Raw genomic sequence first — 13,439 nt, forward strand, 5'->3', positions numbered from 1 at the left:
TTTTGAAAAATTAAAACTTCTAGAAACGCTTATTGTACGTTTTAGAAACTTGTCATTAAAAATTTTATCCTTAAAAAAGTAAAAATAGGAAAGAATTTAAACTGTGTTTCACTTGGAATATTATTGGCTGTAAACACTAAGAATTCATTAATGTTTTTTAAAAAAAAAATTTAATACATCATTTGGTCCCTTTTTATGGTGGTTTGGTTCAAAATAGTTTCATCTTTGAAAAAAGTGCACTAAGGTCCTATATTTCATTAAAAATTGTTCAATATCGTCCTTTTGACAGACGACGTTAAAATAATAACGGTGCAGATGCTAGCGTGGCCAAACGTTGATGAGTTGTTAAATTGAAGCTTATGTGGCACTGTGAAGAGGTTGCACTGTGTAAATATTTAAAAATAAAATAAAATGATGTAAGGTAGGTGGTAGGTTTAAGTCTGGGTTAAAGAAAATTACCCTTATCTAAGAGCGATTTCGCCATTTCTGGGTTCAACATTGTGGTGAAAGTGGTGTTCTAATCAGTGTTGTTACCATTGCTGCAGAACGAAATGTGCCACCACCAAACCATGAGGCCACCATGCCGCTGTCACCATCATCAACACAGACCTATGATTCGAAGCAGAGAAAAACAACAAAAAACCCAGAAATCAAACCCTAGCCACCATGAAACCCTAAATCGTGTCGCCAGTAATTAGGGCAAAATCTCCACCATGCGTTGCCCCTAACCACCATTAAGTAAGAACTGAATCGAAATCTCTAACCTGCAAACCAGAAATTCCAACCCAAATATGAGCAAGAAAATCGCAATCGCAACACCTTGAAACCCAATTCACCCCTGCAGCAAACCATAAACATACATAATCACTTCCCAAATCGCAGAAACCCTAGTTCACAAGTAGCATCCATGGGCACCAACCTGCAAATTGCACAAGCCAGAAACGCATAAATAATGTGAAGGTGAAGCTCAATGTTAACGTTCAGGTGTTTATATGTAATGTTAAATTTAGTTTCCCCTTTGGTCAAAAAATGTGCAATGTGGTCCCAAATGGATATTAGCGAAAAACACATGATAGATATCTAACTTAGTTTCCACCATTAGTTTCCACCTCCAGTCCACCATCTTTTCCACCTTTACTCCACCATCCACCTCCTCTCCACCATCAGTTTCCACCTCCAGTCCATCATCTTTGTCCACCTCCACTCCATCATCCACTTCCTCTCCACCATCACTTTCCACATCCACTCCACCCTCTATTTCTACCTCAAACCCTAACCCCTAAATCCAACAATAAGAACATCGAGTAAGTAGGCTAGAGTTAGCAAAGCTTACCTCATGTACGTACGCTCTTCAAATTTGACCTTCAATGAATCACCACGCCATAGTGATTACAAGATTAGTTACACCAAATTGTTAAACCCAAAAATTGCAATAAAATTCTTAAACCCTAACCCCAAATACCCAGAAATTCACAAGATCATTGTCAATCAAAGAAAATACCTATATTTAACACAAAATCAAATTAAACCCTAACCCCCAAATAACATAACAAGAACATCAGCAGCAGAATCAACAACAATCACCAGTTTCACAACAACGAAAAACCCAGAAATAGCTTAATCAGATAAGGGTTTTTTACTTTAACCCACACTTAAACTATTTTTCGTCATTTTAATTTTTTTTCTTAAATATTTACATATTAAAATAACTTGACAGAGCCACGTAAGCATCCAAATAAACACCTTAGACAGGTTTTGCCATGCTAGCTACTGTGCTGTTAAGATTTTGACGCCATCTACGAAAAGGACCATAATGAACAGTTTTTAATTAAATATGGGACCTTATAGAATTTTTTTCAAAGGTGAGATGATTTTGAACCAAACGTCTAAAAAGAGGGACCAAAATATGTATTAAAAAAAAAATAAGTTTTAAAACTGGAATGTTAATTTAGAATAATTGTTTTGATGAAAGAGACGTTCTATCAACAAAACAATGGAAAAAGGACTCAACCAAAATTCTAATCAAAAGTAAAATTTGGAATAATACTTTTAGGATGAAGTTTGAATATATAAAGACCATGGATTGTTAGGTATGTTAGATTGGAAAATAATATTTGGAGTAGTATTAAAGATGTGTTGGTGAGAATTGTATGTGACAAAGATTATGCAGGAAAGCTCATTTTCCTTTGCTTTCACAAGATTGTGATATTATTGGTAGCAACGTTGTTTGTGGTGTGTTGCGTGTGCAGTTTGGAATTAGACTTAAAGATTTATTCCATAAAATATTGAAATTGGTATAACAATGAAGAAAGAAAAAGAAGAAAACAATACTTGATCAAACCTCGAAAACAATGCAAAACAAAAACGCCCGATAGCTTTTTTCAACATGGCTTTGGGAAGTAGGAATTTAGCCAAGCATGAAGAGTCTCTGAAGCAACTCTTGCAATAGTAGGTGACAACGGGAAGCCAATAAAATTGGTTCAGAAATCGAGGTGCGTATGCTCCGTCAAGAAGCATGGAAGAAGGTGAATTACGTTCAATGGTATATTTTCAAATATAGGTATTTTTGAAGCTGAAACCTCATCGTCAACATTCAGTAAAGACAAGAACTTGTCCTAAACTATCTGCAAGACATTATGGATCTTTTGAAATCTTAGAGCTTATTTAGGTTGACTTATAGTCTAAAAGCTTCCGCAAACTTCAAACATTCATCTCTTTTTCCATGTTTCTTTATTGAAGAAGGCAGTGGTCATTTATTCTATGCAACCTAAATTACCAACATGATTGGAGGAAGAGAATGAAATGCATTGGGAACCCATAACGATATTGGCTACTCGTAGCATTTGGAAAAGAAAGAAATCACTACAAAAGAAGAGAAAAAATGCAGTCAAAATAGTTTTTCTAGAATACATCTCGTGTTTCAGAAAACTCTTTCCAAAATACATTTCAAACAAGGATATTTCAAAAAACTCGTTCCGAAAAACTTTATACAAGTTATGAAAAATTTATTCCAAAAATCTTATTACGAAAAATTCATTCCACAATAGATTTCATATATTCCAAAATTTCTGTTTCAAATAAAAATTGAAAATTCCAAGAAGCTTTGTCCGGAATGTTTCCAAAACAAGTAATCTAGATGTCAATTTTTCAAAAGATAAAATGGTCATTTTAATTCTTTTAAACCCATTATTAGCCTGAATCCACCCAAAACTCGTTATTTTTTTTTTCCCGATTGTTCAGGTTTAGGTCTTTTTTCTCACCCTTATCCAAAACCAAGGACAATTGCTGACCAAATACAACCTTAATCTAAAACAAACCATGCTTCAAAGTCAAAGCCAGTTTTTCCTCACAAAGTAATAGGGTGAACGAGATCAACTTCGTCATCAAACAAACAGAAGACAGGTGTACAGGATTTCAAGGGAAAATAAACAACTTTGTGCCCTCATTTAAGAAGAGTCTTCACAATTGATTTGACATTGAGTTTCTTGAGGTCAGTGTAAGACTGTCCACAGCCCACAAACATCACAGGAGCTCCAGAAATGTAAACCATGGAAAGTGCTGCTCCTACCTGAAAAAGGAAACCATAGTAAAAAAACAATATTGTTCACGAACATGTCATGTCAACCGAAAAACTCATACTTTCTTAAAAAAATTTGAATTCATGTACCTTATCATCAATGGTGTCAAACTTTGTGAGCAAGATCCCATCAATCAATCTTGGGTTGGGTGATGTTGCAAGGTCGGCTAATTTCTGAGGTGACACGAGACAGTTGAGGTTAAATACAGAGATAAAATAGAATTTAATTTTAATATTTTGTCAATATAAAGATCTTTACACAGTTAAACAATTATAAATCATAGTATCTACATAAGACAATACTTTCAATTTTCAATTATGTAGAACGATACGTCCTACAGAAACGTGACATAGATGTAAGTATCAGTGCTTCATATGACAGTATAAAATATCTTTCTACTGTCATTATAGTTTAGTTAAATCATAAAGGTAAGGGAAGAAAAAGCATTAGCTGGGAAATATTGAGCAAATATGAACAATACCTGATTGAACTTTGAAAGCTGATCAACTGCGTCATTACCAACCAGTGCTTCTCCAACAAATAGGACAAGATCTGGATTGTTAAGGTAGATGAGTTTTGACAGTGCTCTCATAAGTGGTTCATTATCCTGAAACCAGCAGCAACGGTCAGATGAACAGAAAAACATTCAAATAAACAAACTCCATCCCATATTAATGTATTTGAATTAAAAAGAAAAGAGCATAAACAGGCATGTCAATTATTGGAGTTTCATAGTATTTATATGCCAACGATCATCATATAAATGACCCAAAAATCTGATACAATAATCAGATTCATGACCAAGATAATAACTAAATCAGTACCTGCATACGACCAGCAGTGTCAACGAGAACCACATCCGAACCATTGTGAGAAGCTTCTTGAATTGCTTCTTTTGCAACAATGGCAGGATCTTTCTCATAGCCCTTTTCAAATATTGGTATCTGAAACAAGGAATTTGTAAGAACATACTCATGCCTCTACTAAAGAACTTTGCCATGAACTAGGAAAATAAGAATACGAAGGTTATAGAACTACATCAATCCTTAAGCAGTAAAATTAACATAAACCTGAAGTCTCCGAGCATGGGTCCGCAGCTGTTCAACAGCTCCCGATCGAAATGTGTCACAGGCAGCCATCATGACACTGACCTTGTGCTGCAGAAGCCAATAAGCAACCTACACCGTGACACAAAATAAACCACCATTATTCGAGTAAAAAAAGACATGCCGTATATATCGAATCTCGACCGTATTGAGAAACAATATGGTTCACCCACCTTAGCTAGATTAGTAGATTTTCCAACACCATTAACACCAACAAATACAACAACATACGGTTTCCTTTGCTCTTTGGCAGCATGCACATCCCTCAGTATATCAATAGAACGTCTAGGAGTTAAAATTCGAATAAGAGCTTCTTCCATTGCCGCCTACAGTAGTATTTTTTTAGTATACTATTAGTATGAATGTTATACATGTAAGCTCATAAAGTAAAGTCAGCAACACATGTATATATGAAAGACTATAGAAACCAACATGCACTGTTGAAGATATCCTTGTAAATGAAGCCAGCTTTTTGCCTTCAAGACTTGCTGCAACTGATTCACAGAGTTTCTCAGCTATCTCCTCAGCCTAAAAGAGACATGGAATGCAAATAGTATTGGCTAACATAAAGAACCCAACAGATAACCATTAAGATATACAGAAAGAAAAGAAAAACAATTCTGTTGAATGTTGAGTGGAAACACATACCACATTCTTGGTCATGAGCCTATCCTTTAGAGCTTTCAAAGCTGGTTCTAAGTCTGACTTCTCCAAATTTGCCTTCCCTGCAATACTGCACACGGGGATATGTGAAAATGTTCTAATTAGTCATTTCAGAGAAATGGTGAAAATATAAGATAAAAATGTAAAAACTAAACAAGATATCTGTATCCTTGCCACTAAGCTTTGAAATCAAATAATGACATGTGGGTCTTTTTTTCATGCAATAAATAGCCTCCATTAAGAATAAGATGTAGAATTCCACATTTTGTTTATTTTCGTTTAAGAACATGGTAGCAGGATATTAGGAACTTGATCCAAGTTTGATCTTATGCTTAACCTCAGTAAACATAAAGAAGACCCGATTGGAGATAGGATAGCTTCCCTTGTTTATCCATAATGAAACCAGATTCATCATGCAAGAGGGTAAACTTTCAAACTATTTATTTTGTTCCCCCTCTACCTCCATTCCTAAACTTTTGGGTAAAGTGATAGAACAATCTAATTGCATTACAGTTTACAACGTGAACTAAGAGGGTTTCTTGACGACGCACGCATATAAACTGCAAAATCTTCCGACATTCCAGCAAGATATTCAGACAACTTAACAAAAAGATAAACAATAGCCTTAGGAAAGTCGAAAATATATGAAGTATACACACGATTGTCTTACCTCTGGAACATGGATGAAAACCAACCCTTGTTTTTGGCATCAGGCTTTCTCTTGTTTCCGACATTCTCATCCTCTTCTTCCTCCTCACTTTCAGAACTAACTATCTCTTCTTTATCCATCATACTTTCACCTTGATCTGCAACCACAAAATCTATGTTCCTGTCCCCGTCCTCTGCAGAATGATCTGTAAAGTCCAATTTAGTTTCAGTAGTAGCAGCATCATCCCACACCCTATTTTTCTTTATGACTTTTTTGTTTGGCTCTGCCTTGGAAGCCTTTGCAGTAGTATCTACCTTCTTCCCACCTTTGGTCCTAAGCTTCTGAAGCTTATGTACATCAAAAGCCCCACCATTGGGACTTCCATTCTGTCTACCATTCACATTACTACTCAGGTTAGTATCTTTAGCAACAACAAAATTTCCATTGGAGTGTCCATTCTCAGACCTCCGTCCATTGCCACCGTCACCATCTTTCCCACCACCATCCTTCGCCACACCACCACTCTTCTTCTTATTCCCTCCCTCGAATTCCGATTTATTGTTCCCCTGCACCTGCTTCTTAGCATTCCCAGCAACAGGATTTGGACTCGACCGCTTCAAATCTTCGGCACGGGCCAAAGCCTCCATCTTTAGCTGCCTAAAGGTCTCATCAAAATCAGGGTAGGCAGTCCTTTTGGGATCATAGATCTGCGAAAACTCACGCTTCACCATAGCAAGCAGATCTTCCACATACAAGAGATGAAGAATCCGTTGGTACACAGCCACAAACACAAGGCCAAGTTCATTGTGGAAGGTCCACTTGAGGGTGTAGGAAGCACCAGGAGCATCATAATTGTATGATGCCGCACCGGATCGCTCCTCCAAAAGACATGAACGAATCAAGGTATCTATAGGGGAACCTTTCAGAGCATTCCCAAGTTCTTTACATGTCCAGAGGATTAACCCTCCTCTTGTAAATATCAGTAACTGCTCTAACATCCTTGATGACTTTCAATTTTCCTGTTGATCAATCAAGAGTAACAAAAAATGAATAACAAGAGGAAAAAATGGGATTTTTTTTCATGTTCTCAAAAACCTAAAATCTAAGACAGGCGAAACACAATCATGGGTAACACATGCCCGTGTTCGCTTTCGTTGTCGCGGTGACGATTATTACGTTGAACAAATCGAGAAAAAGGGAATTCGATTGAAAGAACACAGAAAAACATGGCCGTGAGCGGAAGGTACCTGTTGTTTCTCCGAGGGTGAAGAAACGCGTTCTACTACAAGGATGCTAGAAAATTAAGATAGAAATAACTTGTTTTGTGTGTATCCATCTAATTTAATTAATTTAATATTATATGTATATGAATTTGAATAGGATTTAATTATTGTAATAATATTTTTAATTTTAATCTTTTATTTAATTTTAAGTTGATTGTTCAAATTATTTGAATAATAGATGTGTTTAATTTTTTATTAAATAATTATTAACATCTATCTTGTAATGTGTTTGTTAATGTCACCGCCTTTTCTCCATTCCTTATAAATAATATTATTTGTTTAATATAATATTATAAATTTATTAAAATGATTAAAGTCAGTAATAATTATTTATATTTTAATTGTTTTATTAATAATCTAAAATGTAATTCTTTAAAGTATTAATAAGTATTATTTTGTAGATAACTATATAATAAATCATAAAACATGTGTTTATATTATTTTTTTATTTAACTGTTTTAGAAATATGATAATCTTTTACAAAAATTATGAATACAAATGTTATATTTATTCATTTATTCAAAATAACAATTCCTTATATCTTCAATTAAAATAAATGAAAATTAAATATATTCTTGTTCAATTGGAATAAATAAAAAGTTAAATATATTTTTCATCATTATAAAAATACTAAACAAACAAATATATATATATATATATATATATATATATATATATATATATATATGTGTATTGATTAAAATTGCATTTAAAATAAATATTTAAATATAGTTATATTACGTAGAGTACGTGCTGGATAGAAATTAAAGTTATGTATTAAAAAATTAATGGTATAAAAATATGTTTAATTGTTCATTATATAATTATCTATAAAAATTAATTAACATTTTAAAGAATTATAGTTTATATTATTAAAACATTAATTAAAATATAAAGTTAACAATTTTAATAAAAGTAGAGTAATATTTTTTCATAAAATATTTTTTGTTGTTCATTTATGAATAGAAATTTTTTTCATATTGTTTCTTTTTTCTATATTAAAGTAATTATTAAATACATATTACCGATGATAAAAGAAAGAGGATGGATAAGTAATGATTTTGTAAGAATGAATTAAATACATTTATTACTTATCAATTTCAACAGTCAGTTAATAAGACCGAAGTTTAACGTCATTTACTCTAAAAAAATATATTAAATTCGGTCCTCAATAATTAAGTTTTTTAATTATGTTTATAGTATTTAGAATTGAAAACAAAGGTAAGTACGCTTACATAAATGGTAAATATATTAAATAATTACATATTAAACTAATATTCCTTTTATATATATTATGTGTCTTTTGAATTTTTGAACTTTTAATGATAAATAATAAAAAGTGTAATCTTTTTGTAAATAAATAATGCAATATTAAATTTTAAATTTTTATTAATTGAAAATGAGTGAGAAGAATAATAAAAGGAGGAGGATAAGGAAAGAGAGAAATAAGAAGAAGAAAATATGACAATGATAATAGAAAAAGTAACGTTTTTGGTGATGAAATTATAGACGGCAACAATAAAGAAAGAAAAGAAGAAAAATGAAAGAAAGAAAAAGGATGAGAAGAATGAGGGAAAGTGAAAAGAAGAAGAAGAGGAGAAATTGTAAGTCTCACATGTAATAATGACAATAACAATGAAAATAATTGAAGAAAAAGAAGAAAAAAGAAAGAAAAAAAAAAGATCAAATTGTGATATATACTATAATAAGTTTGATCAATGATCAAAATTTGTCCATAAATATTTATGAGATTTTAGTTATTGGTTTCTTATCCATTATAAAATTTATTAATGAATATCAATAATGTATTTTTATTGTTAATAACTTTTATTTATCAATGAAATTTAATGATTATAAATGATTTTGGCCATTAAGTAATAATTCTAAGTAAATTATTTTCAAAATTGACATAATATATAGTTTTTTAAAATACAAATAATCGTTTTGAAACCAAATCAACTTCAACTTGTAAAAAAGATTAGCAATTACAACTAAACAATTATATTTTGCCAATTTTAACAAAGCAAGACAGTTGTAATAACTAAATTATTTATTTTAACCTCAAGTACCTAATATTACAAATGAAATAAAACTAGAACCCAACTACTAAATATATTAAAGAATGTTTATTACACATTGTTGTCATACTTGCATATGTTAAAATTGTGTTCAAGTTTGGATGAAAAGACGAATGTAGATAAAGAAAGAAAGCTATAACAAATAATTTCAAGGAGAATAATCATAAACATAGTTGTTAATTTCTTGGAGTCATAATGTGTGAGATTTATCTTTTCCTTTTATTTGTAAAATAGTGATTTTTAGTTTAAGTTTTGATAAGTGCATAAATAAATAAAAATAAAAATAAAAGGTAAAACACATTATACCCAAAGAAATACAAGAAGCATGTCAAAACAAGTAATTCTAGCTCATCAAAGTATTTGTCAGGTTTATCTACTTGTATTAAGATAGTCAATTATCATCTTACAAATTGATTATTATAGCACAACTAAAAATTGGTCACTTTGTTATAAGTAATAAAGTCCAAAAACTTAACCTATTATCTCTAACAATATATTGATCAATTATGGATGATAATATTCGGTCACCAACAACTTGATACAAGTTATACCATAAAACATAACCTATAATTGACAAGATAAAATCATGCAAGCTTAAATAATAACATAACCACAATATAAAATCTCATTGAAACTCATACTCTCTTCATACAATTTCTCACATATTTTCTTATATTCTTATTGACTTGTTCACCTAAATCCCTTATCCAAGAGAATTTCCTCTTGAAGTTCTGCCCATCAGTTATTCCATAAAGTCAAACACCCGATTTCAAACTCAAGAAATCTGAAGAATAGTTGCCCTTGATAGAACTCAACCATGAGACTTTCAGAATTTGGTAATAATAGGTTATGAAAGGAAAATTCGTGATTTATATGCGTGCTTTACAACAATCATGTCCTTTGAATATCTGAAAAGTGATTGTTAAGAAATGGAATTCTCAATCAACCACAGCATGAATTACTATATACTTACTTTACAACAATCGCATCCTTCAATATCTAAGGAGAATCCTATGGACTAGAATATGTAGCTACACTCTCATGATTTTTTTCCCTCATAGAACTGCCATAGATATATGAGCCAAAGCCCCAAATGGTGATCACTAGGGAGAGGATCTTGAAACCACTCATTGGATCATTCAGCAGAATAACAGCTGCAATGCTTGTTATGGGTGTTCTTACTGCGTTAAGTACACCAGCTAGCACAGTAGAACCCAAGAAAATAACAGCAGTGCCTCCCAAGACCCCCAACTGAAAAGTGATTGCACCCCAAACAATAATAAGAACATAAGCAGCTCTACCACCTTTGAAAGTGGTAGCCTCATGTGCCATTCCCTGAAAATCACCACTCACAATTACCCCTACAGTGGTAAACAGAAAAGCAAATAGAGAAACCATGACTTGCTGTTCCAAAACCACAATGAAGGATCTTCTTCCCAATAACCTCACAAACACCAGCTCTGAGAGGGCAAAAATAAGCCCATGAAGAGCAGATCCCAAAACATCCCATACAAATCCCATGATGTATTCACTGTCACTGATATTGGGATATTTGTCTGAACTTGAGTCCAAGGCAATGATGGTCAATGCAGCAGTTATGATAAAAACAGCATTTACTATTGAAGCATTCACTTTGTTCTTCACAAGAAAATATCCAAATAGTGCAGAAAACACAAGCGATGATGATGCCACGAGTGAGGCAGTAGATGCAGGGAGGTAAGCATAGGCGTAAGCATACATGAGGTTATCAGCAGCACTTAAGAAACCCAAAATGATATAAGACAGAGTGAGTTTCAGGTTCAGAGGGGTAGGAAAGGTTTTACTGATAATGTATGTAGGAAACAGTATTAAGGCAGTTAGGGGCCATCCAGCAACAGCCACCCAAGATATGATCCACTTGCTCTGCCCACCGTTATCATAGTAAACACGAGACACAATGCTGGAAGCAGGAAATGCCACAAGCATTGCCAAGATGCCAAGAACAAGAAAAATCCAATAATGGATTGGCTTTCTTTTGTAAGCTTCAGCGGCAAAGGAAGTAAATTTGGAAATCTGAGCCCGGAGTGAATCTGAGGGAATCGATGCTTCAGCCTCCATACTTTCTACACCATCACACAAAATAACTCAGAAAGATTGAAGTTTGTATTGTTATTTGCAAAGTGAAGTCTAAATGAACTTCTTTTGTCAGATTGAGTATGCAAAAACAGTAATCATTTTACTCTCATTTCAAATTAAGTTTCAAGACATAACTCAAGCAAAACTAAGTTTGCAGTTAGACCTAAGTAAAAATCAAACATAGACTGATTGCTCTTGGAACATCATCTAGATAAAAAAAGAAAATCTGAGATACTTTTTTTCTTCTGCTGTACTGGTGATAACCTAAATCAATCAACAACGGCTTTAAGTTTAAGTTATCATACTCTACAAATTTTTAATATCATATAGAGACAGAATTTCATCCATGGAACAATAAGTAGAATAACTAAATGAGATGATTAATAATTCAAGTATAGAATGTGGAAAATATAACTTTATTTTTCTCGTACTTTATCAATAGTTCAGCCCAACACCGATGCATTTAACAATCAACCAAAAGTAGCATGCACTTTCCCTGTTCATCCTTTATATTACAACCAAGTCAGCAGAAGATTTTTTTTTTCTTTTTTCTAATCGTTTGACTTGTAGCAATCAATATATTGACAGAGAAAAATCATAGAAGCAAATTATATTCCACATTTTCTAATTGTCTGGGATAATCAAGCTAGTACTCAAATAAAAAGAAAATCTAAATCCATATTGATAAGAAATTTCAAGATTGAGCCAGCAGGGCATACTGATTGTTGGGCATTGCTTCCCATCCAACCAAACTTAACTTTATCAATTTCACTCATTTCGCATTAAAGTTAAAAATGATATAAAACCTAACCATCACTCCTCTCAAGAAAATACTAAATTCTAGAAAAAAACAGAACAAAAATCCTTCAATACCACTACCAGGGTCCGAGGTAAAACTCTAATTTCCCAACATTATGCAGAAAACAAAGGCAAACATACGAAAATCAAAACAAAGGAAAACTTCTCAACTCACTGTAGTGAATTAAAAAAGTAAAATTAACAGAGAAATTGGAGACAACAGACCAGGTGCAAGCAGTGGCATTGACATTCCGACAGTGTCCCTCGGATCCCCTAAAAAATAAGGGCAAAAATCGAGAAAGAGAAACCCACGTGTGGTGTGGTTAATGTGCGCGTCAGTCTTCCATTAAAGAAATTATACAAACTCCAATGTCCGCCTAATTATTCTGACTCTATGAAGTGTTGACTTTCCCACCAGCGTTCTGAACCCTTAGATAAATCCAAGGGTTATCCCAAACCGAAGTGATTCTTGTAAAAATCATCTTTTCATGAAGATGTTTATTCACATATTGGTTAAATATAATAACAATGAATAAATAAATTATAAAAAATTAAAATGAAATGTGACTGAACCATCTTTTCAGGAAAAGGTTTATTCACATACATTGGTTAAATATAATAACAATAAATAAATAAATTATAAAAAATTAAAATGAAATCCCAATCTTTGAAATTAGAATCGGGGTTATTGATGATTAATCATTGCCTATCTAAGAAGAGAAACTTACATACTACTTACAAATAAATTAATTTTGTAATTTTGCATAGTATAAATATATATTTTTAAACTCATTTTCTAAATATAATTAATACTTTTATTATTCTAATCAATAATCTGTTGTCACAGATGACACAGGAAGGATTCATCTCAATTAGCAATTAATAATTAAATGTTTTATTGAAAATCTTTCATCAATTTTTTATGATAAAAGGAACATACGAATTTAAAGTCTTCACCCACTTCATTTAATGAAATATTAGTTAACAAACTTTAAGATTTCACAAATGGTATGATGTATATGTTACGTCATAGATATTATACAGAAATATTTTAAATTGGACATGAGAAAATAATTCTTACATAATACATTTATGACAGAAGAGATAGTCAACGTTGAATGAGTTTGAAATGACACTCTAATATTCTAAATAGAATGAAATATAAACTA

At 32.3% G+C, this 13,439-nt stretch overlaps 2 protein-coding genes across 4 annotated transcripts; both read right to left on the bottom strand.

Moving 5' to 3' along the window:
- Nucleotides 1-3,286: 3,286 nt before the first annotated feature.
- Nucleotides 3,287-7,335, bottom strand: LOC106757906 (signal recognition particle receptor subunit alpha). Of its 3 annotated transcripts, none has more exons than XM_014640761.2 (10): nt 7,244-7,335; nt 6,018-7,015; nt 5,333-5,417; nt 5,117-5,212; nt 4,858-5,010; nt 4,649-4,756; nt 4,403-4,522; nt 4,060-4,185; nt 3,668-3,751; nt 3,443-3,568 (listed from the first exon to the last, which is right to left on the bottom strand). In XM_014640761.2, exons 2-10 carry the CDS (start codon nt 6,992-6,994, stop codon nt 3,443-3,445), a joined length of 1,875 nt encoding a protein of 624 aa, XP_014496247.1. In that variant the 5' UTR covers nt 6,995-7,015; nt 7,244-7,335. The 3 variants fall into 3 exon arrangements, with proteins under 3 accessions (XP_022635197.1, XP_014496247.1, XP_022635198.1); XM_022779477.1 differs by lacking the exon at nt 7,244-7,335 and adding an exon at nt 7,136-7,220; XM_022779476.1 differs by lacking the exon at nt 7,244-7,335 and having other exon boundaries at nt 3,287-3,568; nt 6,018-6,994.
- A 2,865-nt stretch (nt 7,336-10,200) lies between these two features.
- Nucleotides 10,201-12,670, bottom strand: LOC106757109 (probable purine permease 5). The gene is made up of 2 exons (XM_014639696.2): nt 12,496-12,670; nt 10,201-11,459 (listed from the first exon to the last, which is right to left on the bottom strand). The coding sequence occupies exons 1-2, from the start codon at nt 12,518-12,520 to the stop codon at nt 10,369-10,371; spliced, it is 1,116 nt and encodes a 371-aa protein (XP_014495182.1). The 5' UTR covers nt 12,521-12,670; the 3' UTR covers nt 10,201-10,368.
- Between the last annotated feature and the right edge of the window lie 769 nt (nt 12,671-13,439).

Source organism: Vigna radiata, chromosome 3 (genome assembly GCF_000741045.1).
Source record: "Vigna radiata var. radiata cultivar VC1973A chromosome 3, Vradiata_ver6, whole genome shotgun sequence".
Lineage (NCBI taxonomy): Eukaryota > Viridiplantae > Streptophyta > Magnoliopsida > Fabales > Fabaceae > Vigna > Vigna radiata.